At 33.4% G+C, this 22745-nt stretch overlaps 2 protein-coding genes across 2 annotated transcripts in view; one reads left to right on the forward strand and one right to left on the reverse strand.

The window, feature by feature from the left end:
• The window catches only part of LOC108740086 (uncharacterized protein C4orf22 homolog), a 25845-nt gene extending 22349 nt beyond the window's left edge, over window positions 1-3496 (forward strand). Inside the window, exon 7 of the mRNA XM_025980370.1 lies at window positions 3218-3496. Coding sequence (XP_025836155.1) covers window positions 3218-3388 — 171 coding nt within the window. The 3' untranslated portion in view covers window positions 3389-3496. The remainder of the gene's footprint in view (window positions 1-3217) is intronic.
• The window catches only part of LOC108740077 (nitric oxide synthase, salivary gland), a 182566-nt gene extending 159913 nt beyond the window's left edge, over window positions 1-22653 (reverse strand). The window contains exon 1 of the mRNA XM_025980368.1: window positions 22463-22653. Coding sequence (XP_025836153.1) covers window positions 22463-22552 — 90 coding nt within the window. The 5' untranslated portion in view covers window positions 22553-22653. The remainder of the gene's footprint in view (window positions 1-22462) is intronic.
• Between the last annotated feature and the right edge of the window lie 92 nt (window positions 22654-22745).

Below are 22745 nucleotides of genomic sequence, written 5' to 3' on the forward strand. Positions count from 1 at the left end.
TTCTCCTATTCTTTCCAATACCTCTTCATTTCTAACCTTTTCTATCCACGATATCCTCATCATCCGCCTATAACACCACATTTCGAACGCTTCTAACCTTTTCTTTTCCGCCGCACCCACTGTCCGTGTTTCAAACCCGTACCCAATTTTCTACTTGCCTCATTGTCCTAACATTCCACGCTCCGATTAGTGAAATATTGCATCTAACCCTATTGCATTAATTGATGACATCCCTCAAGTTAGTCCCCGCCCGGACATCCAAATGGGGGACTAGTTTACGTCTGGAGTGCTTTACCCCAGAGGTCGCCATCATTTAATTTCTGTAGTTACTCGGGATCATAATGTGGTGGTTTCCCGTTGCCTTCCACATCGCAGTATTGTGCATCAGAGTGCCATACCGATCCTTGTGATCTCTGTTTTGCCTTAGGCTGGTTTCTCTTTAAGAATCTCCCCATTATGATTGAACCTATGATCCGGCTCGCTAAATTATTGAAACTCGCAAGCCCATCCACCCACTCTAGTTTGTACAAGAGTTTCGTCAAGGTTTAAGTTCCGTCGGATCGGATGGTTACGACTGTATTTCAATATTTACACTAACTTTTTTTTGCTTTGTGTAAATAAATAATAGAGTATTAAGATATCGAATGACAAAATTATTATGAAATAATAATGTCGGGTTATTGACAAACAAATAAGTACATAGAGTGCTTCATTGTATATATAAACATCAATATCACATGTTCATTTTCACATATTTTGTGAAGTGCCGCAGTTCAAGGTAATGCTTTAGATAAATGTTAGCTTAGGATACGGATCCGCTCATTGAAACAACGTCCATCAAATTCTGCTTAAGTAAGGTTATGGTTCAAATCAGTTTTTGAAGTGAAAACTTCTTTAGGGACGTTGGGCACTTTTTGATAGGGGAAAATGTTATAGGTTCGCGTCACCGACATGCTTATGACTGGCGCACGCGCAGCGGCCGTGTGCTGTGGGCGTTAGACGCTTTTTGTATGGGTGAAATCTCGTGCGTTCGCGTCACGACATGCTTGTAGCAGTATATCTGTAGCTATATAGCTACGACGATCGATGCGGTTTTTAGGCGATACTTAAATATATTTATATATATTATATACTTAATAAGATGAATTTCAATCAAACATTTTCATTTCTTACTTTAGTTACCATAAGCCTATTGTATCTTTTTTAGAACACAATGAAATAATTGAAAGTACAAAAAGTCTAAGTATTGTTGAAATTAATGATAACAATGGTGCAAACATTGTTAAAAATCAAGTAGGTACATTGAAATTTATGTAAATATTTGAATAATAAAAAACCATATAAACATGCATATAATTGATAACAGAATGATGTTGATAATTTTTATTCAAACACTGTGAAATTTCAAATTTTAATATTAATACTAAATGTTCTAAGTTTTCACTTCTATCGGCAGTCCCTATATCTGCCAATTTTTTTATACTAACGTAAGCCGTATTTTATTTTACTATTAAGGTAGTTGGTCCATAAAATATTTTTCGAAAGTGTTTTTTAAATTTTGCTCATTTATAGTAGATAGTAAAATGTAAAAAAAATGAGCATAATTAAAATGAAATCGATTGTTTTGAAGCTGCAAAACAAAATTAAAAATCACATTTTAACATGCGGAGCATAAGGAAAAGATCGTTTTTATTTTTTTTAGACCAACCATTCGAATGATATTAATTGAACTCAAAATGTTCTAGAGTCAACTTTCAAGAAATCGTCAAAAAAATTATTATCGGTCTTCTATTTTTGGTGATATCAGAGATTAAATCTCCACTTTCTTATCTAGACGTGCCTGCGTGATCACAACTAACGGGTCAATTAAAAGAGAGAACACTCCTGTAGGTACATTTATTTCTCTTTCTTTCTCTTATTTTAGATTCGTAGAAGGTCCAGGGTGTACATGTGTGTAGACTATACTATATTCTGTAACTTGTTATTCTGACTGTCGAGAGTTAAGTATATATTATTCCTTAATTTTTTAATTTAATCTGAGGATGGTAACTTAAGGTGAAGGCACACTAGTTAACGGATAACAATTTTATCAAAGTTTACAATCTGGCGAGACAGATTGTAATCTGACTGTATTTACAATTTTATGGTGACATATATATAACATCAAACGCTTGCTTCGCCTTTTCGTATTTGTATTTACAGATAATATAATATGAAGAATAGGCGATTGGAGTTTTAGAGTGGCAGTGATGAAGAAGAATCAACTGAAGTATTTTGCAACTAATTGAAAACTTACTTATACACAATAAAGAGGTTCTTTATTCTCTTTTCATTTGCTTATATCCTTCCGGTCATGAATTTTATTATCTTTAGAGCCTGTTCAATACGCGGAGCTATTAACAATTAACGATTGAATCTGCAAGTAAATACTCAAAATCGTTTGGGAAAGAATAGGAACTGTTCATAAAGCACATTCGTAATTAAATATTTGCTGAATAAATTTTATGCCTGCTTCAACTTTCAGAAAAGAAAACCTGCTCCAACTCATTAATAAAATTCCGGATCGGAATGAAAAGCCTAAAAGGAAAACAATTCTTAGACTTGTGCAATAGTTTGAATGCTGTATCAGTCTTTCTAAGAAACATTAGCATTAACACCCTGCGCTGTCTTGATAATTACTGTACACAACACAACCGTCATTCTTTACATTCTCCGTTGATGTAGCTGCTTAGCTGTTTTGCAAGTTCTCTGTAAGTTACCAGTCCAAACCCATAGTCGGCTTCGGATTGCAACTACTTTTGGTTTTTTTACAAATTCTTTTGTCCCTTAATCACGATGCTTTATTTACCATACGATTTCTTATTGCTTTTGGTTAACATATTCCAACGCTTGCTATTTATTTCAAAAACACCCTGTATAATTTCCGGGCGAAGACGTGAGCGTAAACAAGATCAAGAACATCGTATGTTCTGTCTGTTCTCATCCCTGAAAACAGATGAAGAACTCGGTTGGAGGGAAAAATCACAATTTGTGAAATCGCAGCAAATTTATATCTTGTATTTTTGTTCTGCTACTAGGGCGTAATGACTGTATATTTTTTAATTATTTTTGTCTAGTGCCGTAAATTTCAATTTCAAATATGGATTGCAACACCGCCTACTAGAAAAAATACTTAGTATTCAATACAACATTAATAAATTATTTTGTTACATTTCAGGTGGTAATTGACCCAGAAAAAGGGATGCTGTTTCAGAATAGGTTTGACAGAAAAATAATCAACGTCAATCCAACTGCCATTGTTGGCTCCAATACCACAAGAACAAGGATCAAAAGTCATATGTATGACCAGTTTATTCTATACGATCACGTCGTACGACAAAGAATTTAATCATAAAATCGATATATTAACTAATGATCCACATTATATTAATGTTTTCTACAAAAATCTTTTACTAATGGCATACAAATTTCTTCTGTAAATTTGTAATAATAATAATCCTACTTCATAATACTACGGTTTAATGTAAACTATGTATTAAGGGAGTTTTAATTACAAACACTGCTATCGCCTGCACAACTTTATTTTTAAAGTAAAAATGGATATTAGTTAATTCCTATATTTGTCATTCTAATAGTAAAAACTTCTCTAGAAAACTTACGGAAGATAATATAAGTTTTAAATGTTTATTTTGAATGCAACTCATAAGAATATATCAGTAAATATAGAAGCACATATACATTCAAGAGCCAAGTAAAATTAGACAAAATGAATAAATAGTAGCTGCATACAACAACCGTAAATGAAATGTTAAGATATCAAATTTTCGCAATATCCTAAAGGTTAGGATCGTAAGGATTACTTAAATAACGACTAAAGTAATTTATAAGTATTTTTATCCATTAAGGCAACTATCCAAGAAGATATTTGGTAAAAAAAACACTTTTTGAAAACATTCACTTAGTTTTTATTAAATTCTTAAGTTTCGACCTACAAGACCATCTTCAGAAGAAGATTAATTAAGAATTAATTAATAAAAATTAAGTGAAAGTTTTCAAAAAATGTTTTTTACCAAATATCATTATAATCAACTTTTATATAAGAGAGGCCAGGCTCTATCAATTTTTTCAAAGAAGATATCTATTATTACCGTCAAGTTAAATAAATATTTATCAAAACATATTTATTTGTTTACGGTTTAGATACTTATTCCATTTGTTTACTAAAAAATGTCATAATGCAAACTGAATTTTCGTCATGTTGCTTATTGTAACAGCTTGACTGTATACAATCAATATACAAGTTGACCTCTGTTCTTCGAGACTTTTTTGTAGACCCGATCCGATGCTATTAAATAAAATTTTTATTTTCACGAAACTTTTATTTATAGCTCAATTCGAAATCGAAATTTTCTTTTATTTCACCACGTGTATATTTATAAAACGATTTAAATCGTAATCACGTCTGGTATTGTACTTAAATTTTGTGCCATCGTATCTGATAAAAAATAACTGTTTTACAATGTTGAGAACAAAATCAATTCTGCTGTCAGACAATCTAATTTAGCAACTTCAAATTTACCTATCGACTATAGTGATGTCCTGTTCACTGATTCGGATCCTCAAAAAGAGTGAAATAACCGGTTCCTAAAGTCTTGAATAACGGGTCGCGGATCTCAGTCGTCGCATAATAAGTGAAGTGTGAAGCGACTAACTAGTGCAACGAATGGTTCATGCGCTCTTTGTTTCCATCGAAGCAGGAAACGAAATATAACAGACCCATCTGCTGGGTGTGACATAATTACTACCCCACATTGGAACCGAATAAATAGCATATATATATATATATCAATTCTCAGCTCGTTATTGTACGATATGTTTCGAAATTTCGGTAGATCAGAGTCGATTTCGAACCTATAGAACATGGAGATTCAGCTATATGTTTAATAATCAGACCACGCAGATACAGGATTCACTGGGGAACAAACAAAATAGCTCAAAACCCCAACGCCAAAACACGACACTGTAGTTGACCAAAGCACTTTTCGGTAACAAGGTTGATGAACTGTTCACTTCAGTCCCTGAAGAAGGTAACCTTGTTACCGAAAAGTGCTTCGGTCAACTACAGTGTCGTGTTTTGGCGTTGGGGTTTTGAGCTATTTTGTTTGTTCTACAACAATCGCCAAAGTTTTTCCAACCCTCATATTAGGATTCACTGGGATTCAAAAACCAGGTCATGATTCAAATCATTGAAATGATCCAAAGCGAACTCCCCAAAAGGACCATAATTTTCAATCAGTCGTTTGCGCGACCCAGAATTACTTTTGCTCGAAGTCTGTTTATTAGTATAGGGTTCGAATTTCGAGCAGGTTTCGTAATTTACGTACGTATGTGTGTGTGTGTATTCCGGAAGTCGTAATTAATTTTTGTGTTGGGAGGATAGGGCTATTAACGAACCACCCATAAATACACGTCGAGATGTACATTAAATAATGCTGCATACTATAGCTGATGAACAATTTTTTTCTATCGTAATGGGTGTCTAAACATTATTGTGTGTAGCGTAGTAGTAAGCTGTTGGTATAGTTCTAGGGTTGCCACCCGTACTTTATTATAATGTATTGTATTCTATTTCGACTGTGTTTTATATACTTTACAAGACACATAAAGTACGCAAAAATACTTTATTTAAAGCCTTAAGTAAACATCGTAATTTTGTAAGCGATTATTCGAAATTCAGAGTACTTTTACATCAATAATATTGCACAGAAAAATGGCAAGCCATATTTACGGAACAACCTGATTTTCCAAATCTGTTCAACAGTAGTGTTACTTTTGCTGTCCGTTCCGGCCACTTCAGCATTTACAGAAAGAGTATTTGTTTACATTCTATAGCGATGTGATCTTCAGTTTGACCGGCGCAAAGTAGAAAAGAACAGCACTAGGCCAGAAAAGGAAGGAGACAACTCTCGGTCAAACTCTTAACCGATGAGGAGCGTATAATCCGTACAGTACTGCACAGAAAAATTGACCACTTTATCCACTGCAATTGCATTGCTCAATTGTGCTGTTATTGGTACCATTTACTACTGAAAATATCAACGAGATGTTTATTAATATCTGAAGACATATTAACGGCTCTAACGCTTGTTTTCGACTCGCACTACTATTCATGATTGAACAAAACTTTTGGCAGATACTGTATAAAAAAGTATGTTTAATGAATGGCAGTCGAGAGTATAATAATCCAAGACATTGGAAGGGGCACATCGCTAGAGAAAGTAAAAGAAGTATATTTACTTCTTTATTCTCCCTCGATCTCCCTCCTTAGTTGTAACCGCAATTTCGCTGTAGATTACCAATTCACGCCCAAGATCGGGTTGGAACAACACTAATTTTAATAAATCTGTAGTTGCAACAGGTGTGTGAAATGCATGTTCAGATTAGTATGATCGCACGACTATTACAGCTGATAGAAAAGTGAATATTTTTGTGAATTTTGTATTTTAATCTTTTAAAAGGAAACTGCTTGTCTCGCAAAAACCGTTGAATTTAGTCTCAGCGTACATTGAAAAATGTTGCACTGGAGATCTACAATTCCATTGGCAAATGCAAAATAATCCGCATTTGCAAATCCCTTTGAAAACTGCGTCCTCCACTTTGCATATTTACACTGTTTCATAAGTATGTCTAAAGCGTATGGAATAACTACATACATTTTCAATAATCATACAGTGTGATATTGGAAATAACTTAGCATTACCTAGTAATAATAGTAATAAATGATAAAATATATCAAATAGTTTTTAATTTTTTGACTGTACAGTTGCCCGACATTAGAAAACAATATTACACCTATGACGAAAATAAACATCAAACGTAAAATTAAAAGCATCTCACAAACAATTGAAGACCTAGTAACTGATTGTTGATTCATTGCTTCTCTTTAGCCATAATCTCATTAACAAAATATGTGAACTATCCTTACTTTTCTACTTAACAAAACGTGTGTTTATTAACAAATAGTAATAGTAACTTAATGGTTAAACAGAAACGAACACTTCATTGTTAAACTTAAATTGTTTAAACATTATTAGCAGATCCCATTATTACCCTCTTAAAAACAAAAACTTACTCGATCACACTTCTCTAATAAGTGCACAATATTTTGTAAATTTACGAAGTTTGTTCAAAAAGTATTGCAAATTTTGAATTTCCGCGGGGTTACGTAAATTAGATTTTTGATTTCTTTGTGGCGTTATGTTGGTACGCATGTTTCTCACTTATAAGGACATAATTCGGCCATGTTGAATGTTCAGTTAAATTTTGACAGTTACTTTGCTTGCACGTGTTTTGGCTCGTCTTCGACTTTTGCCTATTCCAAAAAATGAATCAAAGAATCTGTATCAAATTTTGTGTGAAAACAAATTCTATTCTATTTTTGTACATATAAGAACTTGATATAAAAACAAAAGACGACACGTCATCGGTGCACTAAGTTTATTTGGTATGGACACTAATTATATACTATATACAAATAAAAATTAAAAAAGACAAGTTCGCACACCACACACTGCTTCGATATACAAGCACACACAAAATACCCGATAGAAAATATACAATATGACAAATAAATCGACAAGCACACACACAATGAAAAATATACAATATAAATAACCCCGACAAGCACACACACAATGAAAAATATACAATATAAATAACCCCGACAAGCACACACACAATGAAAAATATACAATATAAATAACCCCGACAAGCACACACACAATGAAAAATATACAATATAAATAACCCCGACAAGCACACACACAATGAAAAATATACAATATAAATAACCCCGACAAGCACACACACAATGAAAAATATACAATATAAATAACCCCGACAAGCACACACACAATGAAAAATATACAATATAAATAACCCCGACAAGCACACACACAATGAAAAATATACAATATAAATAACCCCGACAAGCACACACACAATGAAAAATATACAATATAAATAACCCCGACAAGCACACACACAATGAAAAATATACAATATAAATAACCCCGACAAGCACACACACAATGAAAAATATACAATATAAATAACCCCGACAAGCACACACACAATGAAAAATATACAATATAAATAACCCCGACAAGCACACACACAATGAAAAATATACAATATAAATAACCCCGACAAGCACACACACAATGAAAAATATACAATATAAATAACCCCGACAAGCACACACACAATGAAAAATATACAATATAAATAACCCCGACAAGCACACACACAATGAAAAATATACAATATAAATAACCCCGACAAGCACACACACAATGAAAAATATACAATATAAATAACCCCGACAAGCACACACACAATGAAAAATATACAATATAAATAACCCCGACAAGCACACACACAATGAAAAATATACAATATAAATAACCCCGACAAGCACACACACAATGAAAAATATACAATATAAATAACCCCGACAAGCACACACACAATGAAAAATATACAATATAAATAACCCCGACAAGCACACACACAATGAAAAATATACAATATAAATAACCCCGACAAGCACACACACAATGAAAAATATACAATATAAATAACCCCGACAAGCACACACACAATGAAAAATATACAATATAAATAACCCCGACAAGCACACACACAATGAAAAATATACAATATAAATAACCCCGACAAGCACACACACAATGAAAAATATACAATATAAATAACCCCGACAAGCACACACACAATGAAAAATATACAATATAAATAACCCCGACAAGCACACACACAATGAAAAATATACAATATAAATAACCCCGACAAGCACACACACAATGAAAAATATACAATATAAATAACCCCGACAAGCACACACACAATGAAAAATATACAATATAAATAACCCCGACAAGCACACACACAATGAAAAATATACAATATAAATAACCCCGACAAGCACACACACAATGAAAAATATACAATATAAATAACCCCGACAAGCACACACACAATGAAAAATATACAATATAAATAACCCCGACAAGCACACACACAATGAAAAATATACAATATAAATAACCCCGACAAGCACACACACAATGAAAAATATACAATATAAATAACCCCGACAAGCACACACACAATGAAAAATATACAATATAAATAACCCCGACAAGCACACACACAATGAAAAATATACAATATAAATAACCCCGACAAGCACACACACAATGAAAAATATACAATATAAATAACCCCGACAAGCACACACACAATGAAAAATATACAATATAAATAACCCCGACAAGCACACACACAATGAAAAATATACAATATAAATAACCCCGACAAGCACACACACAATGAAAAATATACAATATAAATAACCCCGACAAGCACACACACAATGAAAAATATACAATATAAATAACCCCGACAAGCACACACACAATGAAAAATATACAATATAAATAACCCCGACAAGCACACACACAATGAAAAATATACAATATAAATAACCCCGACAAGCACACACACAATGAAAAATATACAATATAAATAACCCCGACAAGCACACACACAATGAAAAATATACAATATAAATAACCCCGACAAGCACACACACAATGAAAAATATACAATATAAATAACCCCGACAAGCACACACACAATGAAAAATATACAATATAAATAACCCCGACAAGCACACACACAATGAAAAATATACAATATAAATAACCCCGACAAGCACACACACAATGAAAAATATACAATATAAATAACCCCGACAAGCACACACACAATGAAAAATATACAATATAAATAACCCCGACAAGCACACACACAATGAAAAATATACAATATAAATAACCCCGACAAGCACACACACAATGAAAAATATACAATATAAATAACCCCGACAAGCACACACACAATGAAAAATATACAATATAAATAACCCCGACAAGCACACACACAATGAAAAATATACAATATAAATAACCCCGACAAGCACACACACAATGAAAAATATACAATATAAATAACCCCGACAAGCACACACACAATGAAAAATATACAATATAAATAACCCCGACAAGCACACACACAATGAAAAATATACAATATAAATAACCCCGACAAGCACACACACAATGAAAAATATACAATATAAATAACCCCGACAAGCACACACACAATGAAAAATATACAATATAAATAACCCCGACAAGCACACACACAATGAAAAATATACAATATAAATAACCCCGACAAGCACACACACAATGAAAAATATACAATATAAATAACCCCGACAAGCACACACACAATGAAAAATATACAATATAAATAACCCCGACAAGCACACACACAATGAAAAATATACAATATAAATAACCCCGACAAGCACACACACAATGAAAAATATACAATATAAATAACCCCGACAAGCACACACACAATGAAAAATATACAATATAAATAACCCCGACAAGCACACACACAATGAAAAATATACAATATAAATAACCCCGACAAGCACACACACAATGAAAAATATACAATATAAATAACCCCGACAAGCACACACACAATGAAAAATATACAATATAAATAACCCCGACAAGCACACACACAATGAAAAATATACAATATAAATAACCCCGACAAGCACACACACAATGAAAAATATACAATATAAATAACCCCGACAAGCACACACACAATGAAAAATATACAATATAAATAACCCCGACAAGCACACACACAATGAAAAATATACAATATAAATAACCCCGACAAGCACACACACAATGAAAAATATACAATATAAATAACCCCGACAAGCACACACACAATGAAAAATATACAATATAAATAACCCCGACAAGCACACACACAATGAAAAATATACAATATAAATAACCCCGACAAGCACACACACAATGAAAAATATACAATATAAATAACCCCGACAAGCACACACACAATGAAAAATATACAATATAAATAACCCCGACAAGCACACACACAATGAAAAATATACAATATAAATAACCCCGACAAGCACACACACAATGAAAAATATACAATATAAATAACCCCGACAAGCACACACACAATGAAAAATATACAATATAAATAACCCCGACAAGCACACACACAATGAAAAATATACAATATAAATAACCCCGACAAGCACACACACAATGAAAAATATACAATATAAATAACCCCGACAAGCACACACACAATGAAAAATATACAATATAAATAACCCCGACAAGCACACACACAATGAAAAATATACAATATAAATAACCCCGACAAGCACACACACAATGAAAAATATACAATATAAATAACCCCGACAAGCACACACACAATGAAAAATATACAATATAAATAACCCCGACAAGCACACACACAATGAAAAATATACAATATAAATAACCCCGACAAGCACACACACAATGAAAAATATACAATATAAATAACCCCGACAAGCACACACACAATGAAAAATATACAATATAAATAACCCCGACAAGCACACACACAATGAAAAATATACAATATAAATAACCCCGACAAGCACACACACAATGAAAAATATACAATATAAATAACCCCGACAAGCACACACACAATGAAAAATATACAATATAAATAACCCCGACAAGCACACACACAATGAAAAATATACAATATAAATAACCCCGACAAGCACACACACAATGAAAAATATACAATATAAATAACCCCGACAAGCACACACACAATGAAAAATATACAATATAAATAACCCCGACAAGCACACACACAATGAAAAATATACAATATAAATAACCCCGACAAGCACACACACAATGAAAAATATACAATATAAATAACCCCGACAAGCACACACACAATGAAAAATATACAATATAAATAACCCCGACAAGCACACACACAATGAAAAATATACAATATAAATAACCCCGACAAGCACACACACAATGAAAAATATACAATATAAATAACCCCGACAAGCACACACACAATGAAAAATATACAATATAAATAACCCCGACAAGCACACACACAATGAAAAATATACAATATAAATAACCCCGACAAGCACACACACAATGAAAAATATACAATATAAATAACCCCGACAAGCACACACACAATGAAAAATATACAATATAAATAACCCCGACAAGCACACACACAATGAAAAATATACAATATAAATAACCCCGACAAGCACACACACAATGAAAAATATACAATATAAATAACCCCGACAAGCACACACACAATGAAAAATATACAATATAAATAACCCCGACAAGCACACACACAATGAAAAATATACAATATAAATAACCCCGACAAGCACACACACAATGAAAAATATACAATATAAATAACCCCGACAAGCACACACACAATGAAAAATATACAATATAAATAACCCCGACAAGCACACACACAATGAAAAATATACAATATAAATAACCCCGACAAGCACACACACAATGAAAAATATACAATATAAATAACCCCGACAAGCACACACACAATGAAAAATATACAATATAAATAACCCCGACAAGCACACACACAATGAAAAATATACAATATAAATAACCCCGACAAGCACACACACAATGAAAAATATACAATATAAATAACCCCGACAAGCACACACACAATGAAAAATATACAATATAAATAACCCCGACAAGCACACACACAATGAAAAATATACAATATAAATAACCCCGACAAGCACACACACAATGAAAAATATACAATATAAATAACCCCGACAAGCACACACACAATGAAAAATATACAATATAAATAACCCCGACAAGCACACACACAATGAAAAATATACAATATAAATAACCCCGACAAGCACACACACAATGAAAAATATACAATATAAATAACCCCGACAAGCACACACACAATGAAAAATATACAATATAAATAACCCCGACAAGCACACACACAATGAAAAATATACAATATAAATAACCCCGACAAGCACACACACAATGAAAAATATACAATATAAATAACCCCGACAAGCACACACACAATGAAAAATATACAATATAAATAACCCCGACAAGCACACACACAATGAAAAATATACAATATAAATAACCCCGACAAGCACACACACAATGAAAAATATACAATATAAATAACCCCGACAAGCACACACACACTGAAACCATACAATATATATATACAAAACTTCGAGACAAAAAGAACCGGATATATCTATCTCTCTCTCCCTTGCCGCTGGTGGGTGGAATGTCAGAGATAGGCGAAATAACACACATGAAAAAAAAATAGAGGATGATTAGTAGCTCGGAGGTTAGGATCTCTCTCTCCCTTGCCGCTGGTGGGTGGAATGTCAGAGATGGTTTTTGATTGCGCTGGGACCAGTATTTATACCAACCTGAGGTAATGAAAAGGGGTGGAATGTAGAGGGGTTGAAGGTGGGGTGATGAAGTGGGGTAAAATTGGTTAAAGAATGAACGAATGTGAGATAACGGGTACTTAGGGAAAAAAAATGAAAAAAATGATGCTGGGAACGAACGTGGCATACTCGAAAACCTAGGATTAAAAAAAAAGAGCAAGTCTGTACGATAACTAGAAGAGAAAACAGAAATTGAAGGAAAGATAGAATTTATAGTGCGGGAAATAAGTAAAGAAATAAATAGAAAATAAAAAAAGGAAATAGATGTCTAGACAAAAAACCAGTTAATGAAAAAAAGAAAAATATTAAAAGAATTGAATAAAATTTAGTTTTCGAAATATGCCTCATGTAGGGGTTGTTGTTGGTAACGGTGAAACTTGTTGGACGGGTTGATAAGGGAAGTAGGTAGGTAAACATACCGGTCGACGAGTCTGGGTTTCGTGGAACAAATTTTGCATGTACTTTCCTACCAGGTACAACAAACTCATACGGTAATGACAACATTCTTAAAAGATCTTATTCTTTTATGGTTTTTTAGTTTTTAACAAGTCAAAGTCCAACTTGACTGAATATTAAGTACGGAGTTCATAGGTTTCAATGTGCTAGTGAATTAATTTTAACCACTACAGATAATCTCAAATTATTGAGAAGAAGTGTTACTTCAGTCACTCCCTTGCCGAGAATCGAACCCGGCCCCCTGGTTTTAAGCACCAGTACTCTGCCATTATACTACGAGGAGGTGACCTCATTAATTTGAGATTATCTATAGTGGGTAAAATTAATTCACAAATGAACTCAGTAATACATTGAATAAATCCCACAAAAGTTGAGTGTCTCATTCATAATTTTCATTTCTATGTATTATTGTACTTCATTTATTTTCTCTAGCGTTGTGCCCCTTCAAATATCTTGGATGCGCGCTGGCAAAATCGTAAGTAGGGAGAAAAAAGTTTATTATACTCTTGACTCTTGTTCATTAAACATAATTTTTCATACAGTACCTGCCCAATTTTTTTTTCAATCATGAATAGTAGTGCGAGTTGAAAACAAGCGTTAAAGCCGTTAATATGTCCTCAAATATAATTAAACATCTCGTTGATATTTTCAGTAGTAAAAGGTACTAATAACAGCCTATTTGAGCAATGCAATTGTAGTGTATAAATTGGTCAATTTTTCCGTGCAGTACTGTATGGATTGTACGCTCCTCACCGGTTAAGAGTTTGGCCGAGAGTTGTCTCCTTTCTTTTCTGGCCTAGTGCTGTTCTTTTCTACTTTGCGCCGGTCAAACTGAAGGTCATATCGCTACAGAAAGTAAACGAAGTATACTACGTGTAATCTGTCTCTTATTAATTTTTAAAAGGAACGCTGCTAGCTTAGCTAGCGAAATACGTCCAAAAATTTTTGAGGTAGGGCTTATCTGAATTATTACAAGAATCCATATTGGGTTACATAAACAATAGGATTCTATACTATACGAATTGAACAAAAATTTTAGCGTCATTAGATAAACATTTAGTGAATAAAACCTAAAAAAGTGCATGGCCTATTTCACATAGAAGAGTTGAAATGGCTCTCAAGCGAATTTAAATTAAACTCATTTTGCTGAACTTTTCCTATCAGCTATCAGGTTTGCGTCAAATAGACGCGTATTAGCAATCAACGACAGTTACATATGTACCCAATACGTAAATTTACGTAATGTGCTTTTTTTTATTCCATTCATTCTTTCGAAGCAGTAACAAAAATTTCTGCACATATTGCAGTAGATAGAAGTTATTTATTTCAACCCAACAAAAGCTAGAAGCCACAACTGAAGTACCTAACACCTCTTTAACTGCGTTTACAAAATGGCATTAGTACAAAATAAACAGTAGTGCATGGAAATCATAAATTGGTTTATAGCAGAAGAGCGTGATCATTAAGCGTAGAGAACTATCCAGAAATATATCATGCAGCTAGAGATATGCAAAAAAGAAATATTTAAATACAAAATACAAATACTTTTCTGATTTGTCATTTCAAATGTAAAATACAAAATGGATTTCCCTTTTGAATTTTAAATGCTAAATGCAAAATACGTATTCTCAAAATACTTTTCAAATGAATACGTTTTTGTGGTACCTATTAAATTTTCTACATTTAGTTAAGTAGATATAAAATATTTTTTAAGAAAACCATGCAGGCATTTGCTCATTTTTTAAATATTGGAAGCTTTCTAGGCTAATAGTGGTGTTTGCACTATATCACTCGCTGCGATGATTGAGTATGATTCACATTTTTCTGTTTGAAGTAATTAAGATATAGTTTTTCTATCTTTATGTTATACTTTCTTCAGTTCAGCAACAAATAATTCTTTTATATGCTTCCTTATTTGTCTTCGTCGCCCGTTTTAATTGGAAAAAAGACACTGATGCCAAAATAGTTTGTTTAGCGTGAAAGATCAGAGCCAAAATAGGGTTACAAATAATTTTATTGATGTAAAATCAACATCAGTCATTTTATATCAAAATATTTACAACCTCATTTTGTTTCCGATCTTTCACACATTGTAATAAGAGAAAGAAANTCATTAAAATTTTCGCGTACACATGTACCCATAATGCAGGTTAAATTATATTTCATTGTTTTAATCTCTAATTAATACTTATTTATGGAATTTTATGTTTTCATTGGATCTCCATTCATTTGTGCACCTATATGTACAACAATATTTAACCATTTCAACTAATTACTTTAAAAAACTAAAAAAAAAATAACAACACAGTCTAAATAACACCTCTATTTACGTTAGTACGACGCAGACAGATAACCACCCCACAGCGTCTGACCTTGTCTAACACTTGGGATCATCTTTTTCAACAGCTTCCCATAAGCGCGCTCATTCCAGTGTTCTCTTCCACTTCAATGGCAGGCACTACAAGAAAAAGTGCGGGAAGGCAGTCTCCCGTTTTCGTCGTCGTTAGTCAGTCGTGTCGTTGTCATATGCCATTTTCTCGTTTATGTATATTGCTGTTAGTCGTCCATACTTGTAAATATTGTATATTGTGTAAATAAACTGTTTAAACCACCAGAGTATTAGTTAGTCCGGAATAGTGTATATTTTGTGTGCAAGTCAAATACATAACAGTAGCATACTAAAAACGATTGGTATCCACAAAAACATTTTATTATTTATTTAAGGAAACGCCTAATAGGCTACGTACAAAGACAGACGAAATTCTAAAGGCGGCCGAAGAAACGAATGAGAGGGACATAGAGACAAATTGGAACTGCATTACCCGTGCGGTAAAACTTCCGAATCGCGGCTTTTTCAAAAATGCATTTTTTTTGCTGGAAATGACGTAAAATGGCCTAATTATGAAAAACTTACATGAAATAATCCGGGGGAGGGCCTTTTTAACGCTTTTTTTTGCAAATTAATATTTGTAGATCACACGTCAAAGTTCACACCTCATTTTCATAGTCGCTACCTCAATTTTCAAAGTTTTTCATAATTAGGCCATTTTACGTCATTTCCAGCAAAAAAAGTTGCATTTTCGAAAAGGCCGCAATTCGGAAGTTTTACCATATCTTTAAACAAGCGTCTATGCTGTCCTATGTTCCTGAGAATATTCTGACTTCCTTTAAAGTCCGATGCTAGCAACATGATCAAATTCTGCTTGACTACCTTGTCTGTATCTCTTTCTGTTACACATCAATTGATGTAATGTTATTCGTTTTTCTTATTTATTAGTGTTCGCAGCAATTCCTATCTGACAACTCTTTTTTATGTTTGTGATATTCCCTACAACGTCTAAGTTGAAAGGAGGAGATAATGGGACACTTTTATTGCGGACTATGCCAGTTTTGAACGTTCGAACTGTAGGTAATTCATTTTATTGGCCGTTATACGCTTGTAGTCCGACCAACAGCTAAAATTCGCAGCGAGAATTAGCGTTGGATGCGGAGATATAAAGAGCTAGACTCTGTATCTGTTTTCTATTTAAATTTTAGCCCTGATTAGACTTACAATATCCCATAAATCTTTGTTTTGAAATAGGTACACAAGATGCTCGTGTTCTAACGTATAAAAGTAGACAGCAATATATTTTACACTAAACTAATTTCAGCCTTTCTGAGATACCCACCAACATACGTATATATAAGTATGTATTTGTATATAAGTGGAGATTAAATCCAATAATTAGCATAGTGTAGGAAGATTAATGCAACGTTAAACAAAAGATAGTTGGAACGTACTTTAGTTTATACATGTATTCATGACCCGCCTGAAGATGAACGTCTTTCAAAGAAAATTCCTAATTAAACGGAACAAAGAACGGAATTTAAGCGAATCTACCTACCTAAATGAGGCATTTTTCTGTAGAAAAAGTTTGAAATTACGTAAAACAAGCCACTGTCAGAGGCATTGTTACGGTAGATGCCTGTCACAATTAGACAAACGAAATGAGTGACATGTGTCAAGGGATGCACAAAAACGAAGCTGCGCTTCATATGTGGAGAATCCATTACAATTTCTAACGCTAAATTACTGTATAGGGCGACTTCAATTACTGTCCGTCTGGGATATCTCACTAATTAACTTTGTATTAAAGTAGACCGCGATCCAGGTCTGAAANTAATGCTCAAGTCGTATGTGTCTAATTATGAAATAACGTAAAATTTCAGGTAGGTAAAATAATACCTATAAACAAAAGGAAAATACCCACCCGGAATTATTCAAGGGGGTACAACTACTCACCGTACCTACATTATCTGCCGGACCTGTCAGCAATAGGTCGTACTTATTTCGAAAAAAAGCAGGGTGACAGTGTATATACCTATACTTATCTACACCAATCTTTTTAAGTTGCTTTCGATCCCCCAAAGGTTTTACACCTACAGACTTATAATTTTGCATGTTTAATGAGGTCCCATAAAATAACTCAATATTTAAAATTTTATAAATGAAACTATGGAAGTTCTCAAGTTATTTCTGTCTGAAGTAGTGTTATTTTTATCACTCACTAACTCATCTAAATTATGGGACCACTTCTAGGTGACTTCGACACTTGAAAATTGGCATCAATATAGATTATTAGGTGTATACAAAGCAAAATGAATTATTACTAATGAGACACTTTTACACCAATCGAGCGGCATGACCCAGAGGTTTAGACCATTGATTCGGGAGAACGCCGATTCGATTCCGGGTTTTTCTATGGTTTCTTTGGATCACTTAGGCAAATCGTGGGGTAGTAATATTCCACAGATTTTACTCTCTTCTGTCTTCATTTTATTCGTTTCATCTTTCTCACCCGAAACACCACCCACCCATTCCCATGATTCCTGAAAGCAGGCTGAAGAGGGCCTTCCGCACTACCTTTCGGTGTAATCCGGAGGAACTGCCAGCCCACCAACGTTAGTAGCTGGTGGGAATGAAACACCCAAAAGTTTTTTTTTTTTACACTAATGAATAAAATTAATTCAATAAATGAATTCATTAATGCATGGAAAATTAAGTAGTTGTAAATTATCAAATTATTGGTGCTATTAGTATCTGGTACCCTACAGAATAAATTGTAAAATGTTGACAGCAAACCATGCAGTTAATAATAACAGTTAGGTCGAATCACAGTTTGGCAGTTTTTTTATTCGTAAACATAATTTACTGATATTGAATCTTGCCATAAGTAGGTACCATAAATTCAATATCAAAGTTTAATGCCTGTTTGAAACGTGCAAAGAGAATGAAACTTTTCAAAAAGTGTATGCATATATTAGCGGTGAACGCTTTGCCTTCCTATCTATATGTATACTGTCAATTTCATCAAAATCCTTTGTGTATAGGTATTATTTTATAATTTACAATACCTTTCGGCGAAATCGGGACCGAGGAATGGGATATTCTATTACATGCGGTCATCAAAGGGCGGAAACACTTTTGAAAAATACGCAGTGGCATTGCGAAATTCGTGCAAACTATCTTTTCATATAAATAATAAGGTGTCGTCCTACTTGCGAACGTTTCAGATGTGAACAACTACATTTTGGTGTTATTTGCGAATACTCGTATTAAGATCCAGGTGCTCTTAATAATTATAGGTCCATTTGCGAACAACTACATTTTATTTATTTCGGTTGTATCTGTTTAATAGAAATGAAATGATAAACAACAATATTTCTCCTACAAATTTAAGTTTACCGTAGTTAACCTTACTACAAACTTGAGTCGCATTTTCTACAAAAAGACCTCTACGTTATAGTAATTTTTCTTACAGCATTTTTCTGAGTGTGTTCACAAATAGTTAAGGATGTTGGATGTGCTAGTTTTAGGGAAACTACCAAGATGAAAGAGATCTCGGAAAGTGATGGTTTAGCAGTAATGGAATATCCAAAATTAGGCGATTTTCCTCTGTCTAAATAAAAAACGACAATCCCCTTTCAGAAATAATTATTATGATTATTAAAATTTTATACCGTATAATNCCAGCGTTTGCAATGTAAGCGCAAAAAATGTGTTTATTTACGATATCACATTAGAAACCTCTAGAATTATCAGTGTTTCCCTACTGTATTATGCATGTATTATACATATAAACCTTCGTCTTGAATCACTCTATCTTTAAAAAAAAAAACGCACCAAAATCCGTTGCGTAGTTTTAAAGATTTAAGCATACATAGGGACAGACAGCGGGAAAGCGACTTTGTTTTATACTATGTAGTGATTACTATAATGAACTAGGTAATAATAAATTATCAACCAATAACATAATAACAAGAGGTGGTAGTATTATTTCATTAATCCTTGCGATTTTAAGAAGTGAAGTTAAGATTTGTAACCTTAACGGCTTAACGTTACATTTTTCGAAAATGGAAATTATCGAAACCGCAAAAGGAAAGCCTTCCTTGGTCTACGATGGTTATCAATATCGAAAGTGTCGTGAAAACAGCAAAGGTGTTATCACTTGGTTATGTATTCAAGAGAAAAAACAACAGTGCAAAGAAATGTTAAAGAGCAAGTGTGATGAATAATGTCAGTCACACCACATTCTTGTAAGCCGGATATGGCTCTTATTGAAGTAAAGAAAGGATTGTTTTCGGCAAAAAAAACAAGCACGGGAGGAAGATGTACCTATACCAAAGATATACTCCGAATAGATGGAACCCCTATATAACAGAGGCTAAATAACTTACTGTCTGTTCGCAAATGAAACTATAATTTCTAGGTCAACCCAAGGCTACTTATTGCTGTTCGCAAGTGACACTAAATCTCATTTGTTCGCAAATGACACGTTCGCGAATAGCACCAACTCAAATAATAGAGGATTATATATCTAGATCCAGTAAATGTAATTTATTGCCTTTGTGGAGCGTTACGCTTTTTGTTAAAAAGGTTTCCAAGGTTAGGTTAGGTTAGGTGAGATCAGAATAAGTTAGGACAGTTTCTAGAGAAGCAGGTTATATTTACGGATTGACGTGATTGAAAAACCATATTCCATCCGTTCACCCAGTCATGCACTTTCACTCATGAGTCATGAGACATTAGGGTGGTGCTTAACAGGGGCTTTATGCTTCCAGAGGTTCAAACGATTCAAAATTGATAAAACGACCTTGAACATTTGAGCTCCTAATATCAATTCTAAGATAATCCGTTGTCTAACCAGGGTTTATTATAGAAATAACATGTGGAATACATTTTTTGTTCTTTAAAATACTATGACAAACAAAAAAGGTCCTCTGAGATTTGTCGCTAAGTCTACTGAATCAGGAGTCATTTGAGATCAAACTATAATTTATATGAAATTATCAATATCATTAATTATATCTATAAAATAAACAGTTGCATAACGAAATATATTTTATATTTTTTGTAAGTTGTATTATTGACAATAATATGATTTTTTGGTATTGTGACCAAGTCAACAAGATTTGAAGTTTCTTAATGCTTAAATACAGAGTGTAAGAGAAATAACTGCCGAGTTTGCAGAAGTGAGTGAGTGCAGCACTATGAAACATGAAAATTAAGTAAATGTTTGTATGTCCAAATGTTAGCCATGTTTGAAAAAAAATGTAGTTGAACGTACCTACAGGTAAATTCAGTTCCGGTCCTGGTACAAGAATACGACCCGCAACGCCGCACTGAATTAGCTGGTAATTACCAGAATTAGTGTGCGATTATTCATTGCGTCTACAAAGCTCGGCGCTTATTCTGTTATACCCTGTATAGTTGATAATATTGATAATTTCATATAAATGAAGGTTTTACCTCAAGTAACTTTTGAATCAGTAGACGACTTAGCGACAAATCTCGGACAACCTTTTTTATAGAACGTTAAATTTTCTACAAAAATATCTATCAGAAGGGTCGAGAATTTCTAATTGTAACCTATGTACATTTCATTATTGTAGATTCATTCACATGTTGCTTCCAGAAAAAATCTATCTTGGTGGAAAAGCAAACTATGTTAGAGTCAATATTATGAGCTCAAATGCTCAGGAACCTTTTTTTATCAATTCTGAAGCTATTGTGTCCCTGGGAACATAAAAATTCGAAAACACCTCTATTAAGGATCACCCTAGAAAAAATACAATCAAAGAATTTTTCTATGAGTACTTCATCCTATTTTTCATAAGATGATACCGCACTTTGATGATTACATGTAATAAAATATCCCTATGTCCGGCCCTAACTTCGTTCTAAAGGTCCCTACTTACTATAAATAATAAAGTAATATAAACACAAACAAATGCAATTCAAAAGATTTTGAGAGTTCGGCTATCCCTACGTAAGGTTGTCAAAATGCCCCTAGTGTATGCGCCAATACACGTCGAATTTTTCGTCCACTTAATTTATTATTTGGGAATTGGCTAGTTCAAGTTCGAGTGAGTAATTCATGATGAATATGGTGCTGTTACAAATAAAATAAGTCAGTTAGTTACCTGGTCTACAGCTTTCCTGTGAAGAGTGTCGTAGGACGTGATTTCTTGTTTCTCGTAGTTACGTAGTTTCCAAACAGTTCTTGATGACATTTTTGCCTATTTCACAGTCACTTCACGTTTTCCTTAAGTGTTCGAAACATAAAACAATTGTTTTAATTAAAGGCCGGTCTTCGCGGTTAGTCTATTTATGTTAAGTTTATACGATCATTTCGCGTACTAAAGGAAAGTACCATGTTCAAACCTATTATAGGACCATCTCTATCCGAATTTATTGCGGTATATA

This window comes from Agrilus planipennis, unplaced genomic scaffold (genome assembly GCF_000699045.2).
Source record: "Agrilus planipennis isolate EAB-ADULT unplaced genomic scaffold, Apla_2.0 scaffold168, whole genome shotgun sequence".
NCBI classification, from domain to species: Eukaryota; Metazoa; Arthropoda; class Insecta; order Coleoptera; family Buprestidae; genus Agrilus; species Agrilus planipennis.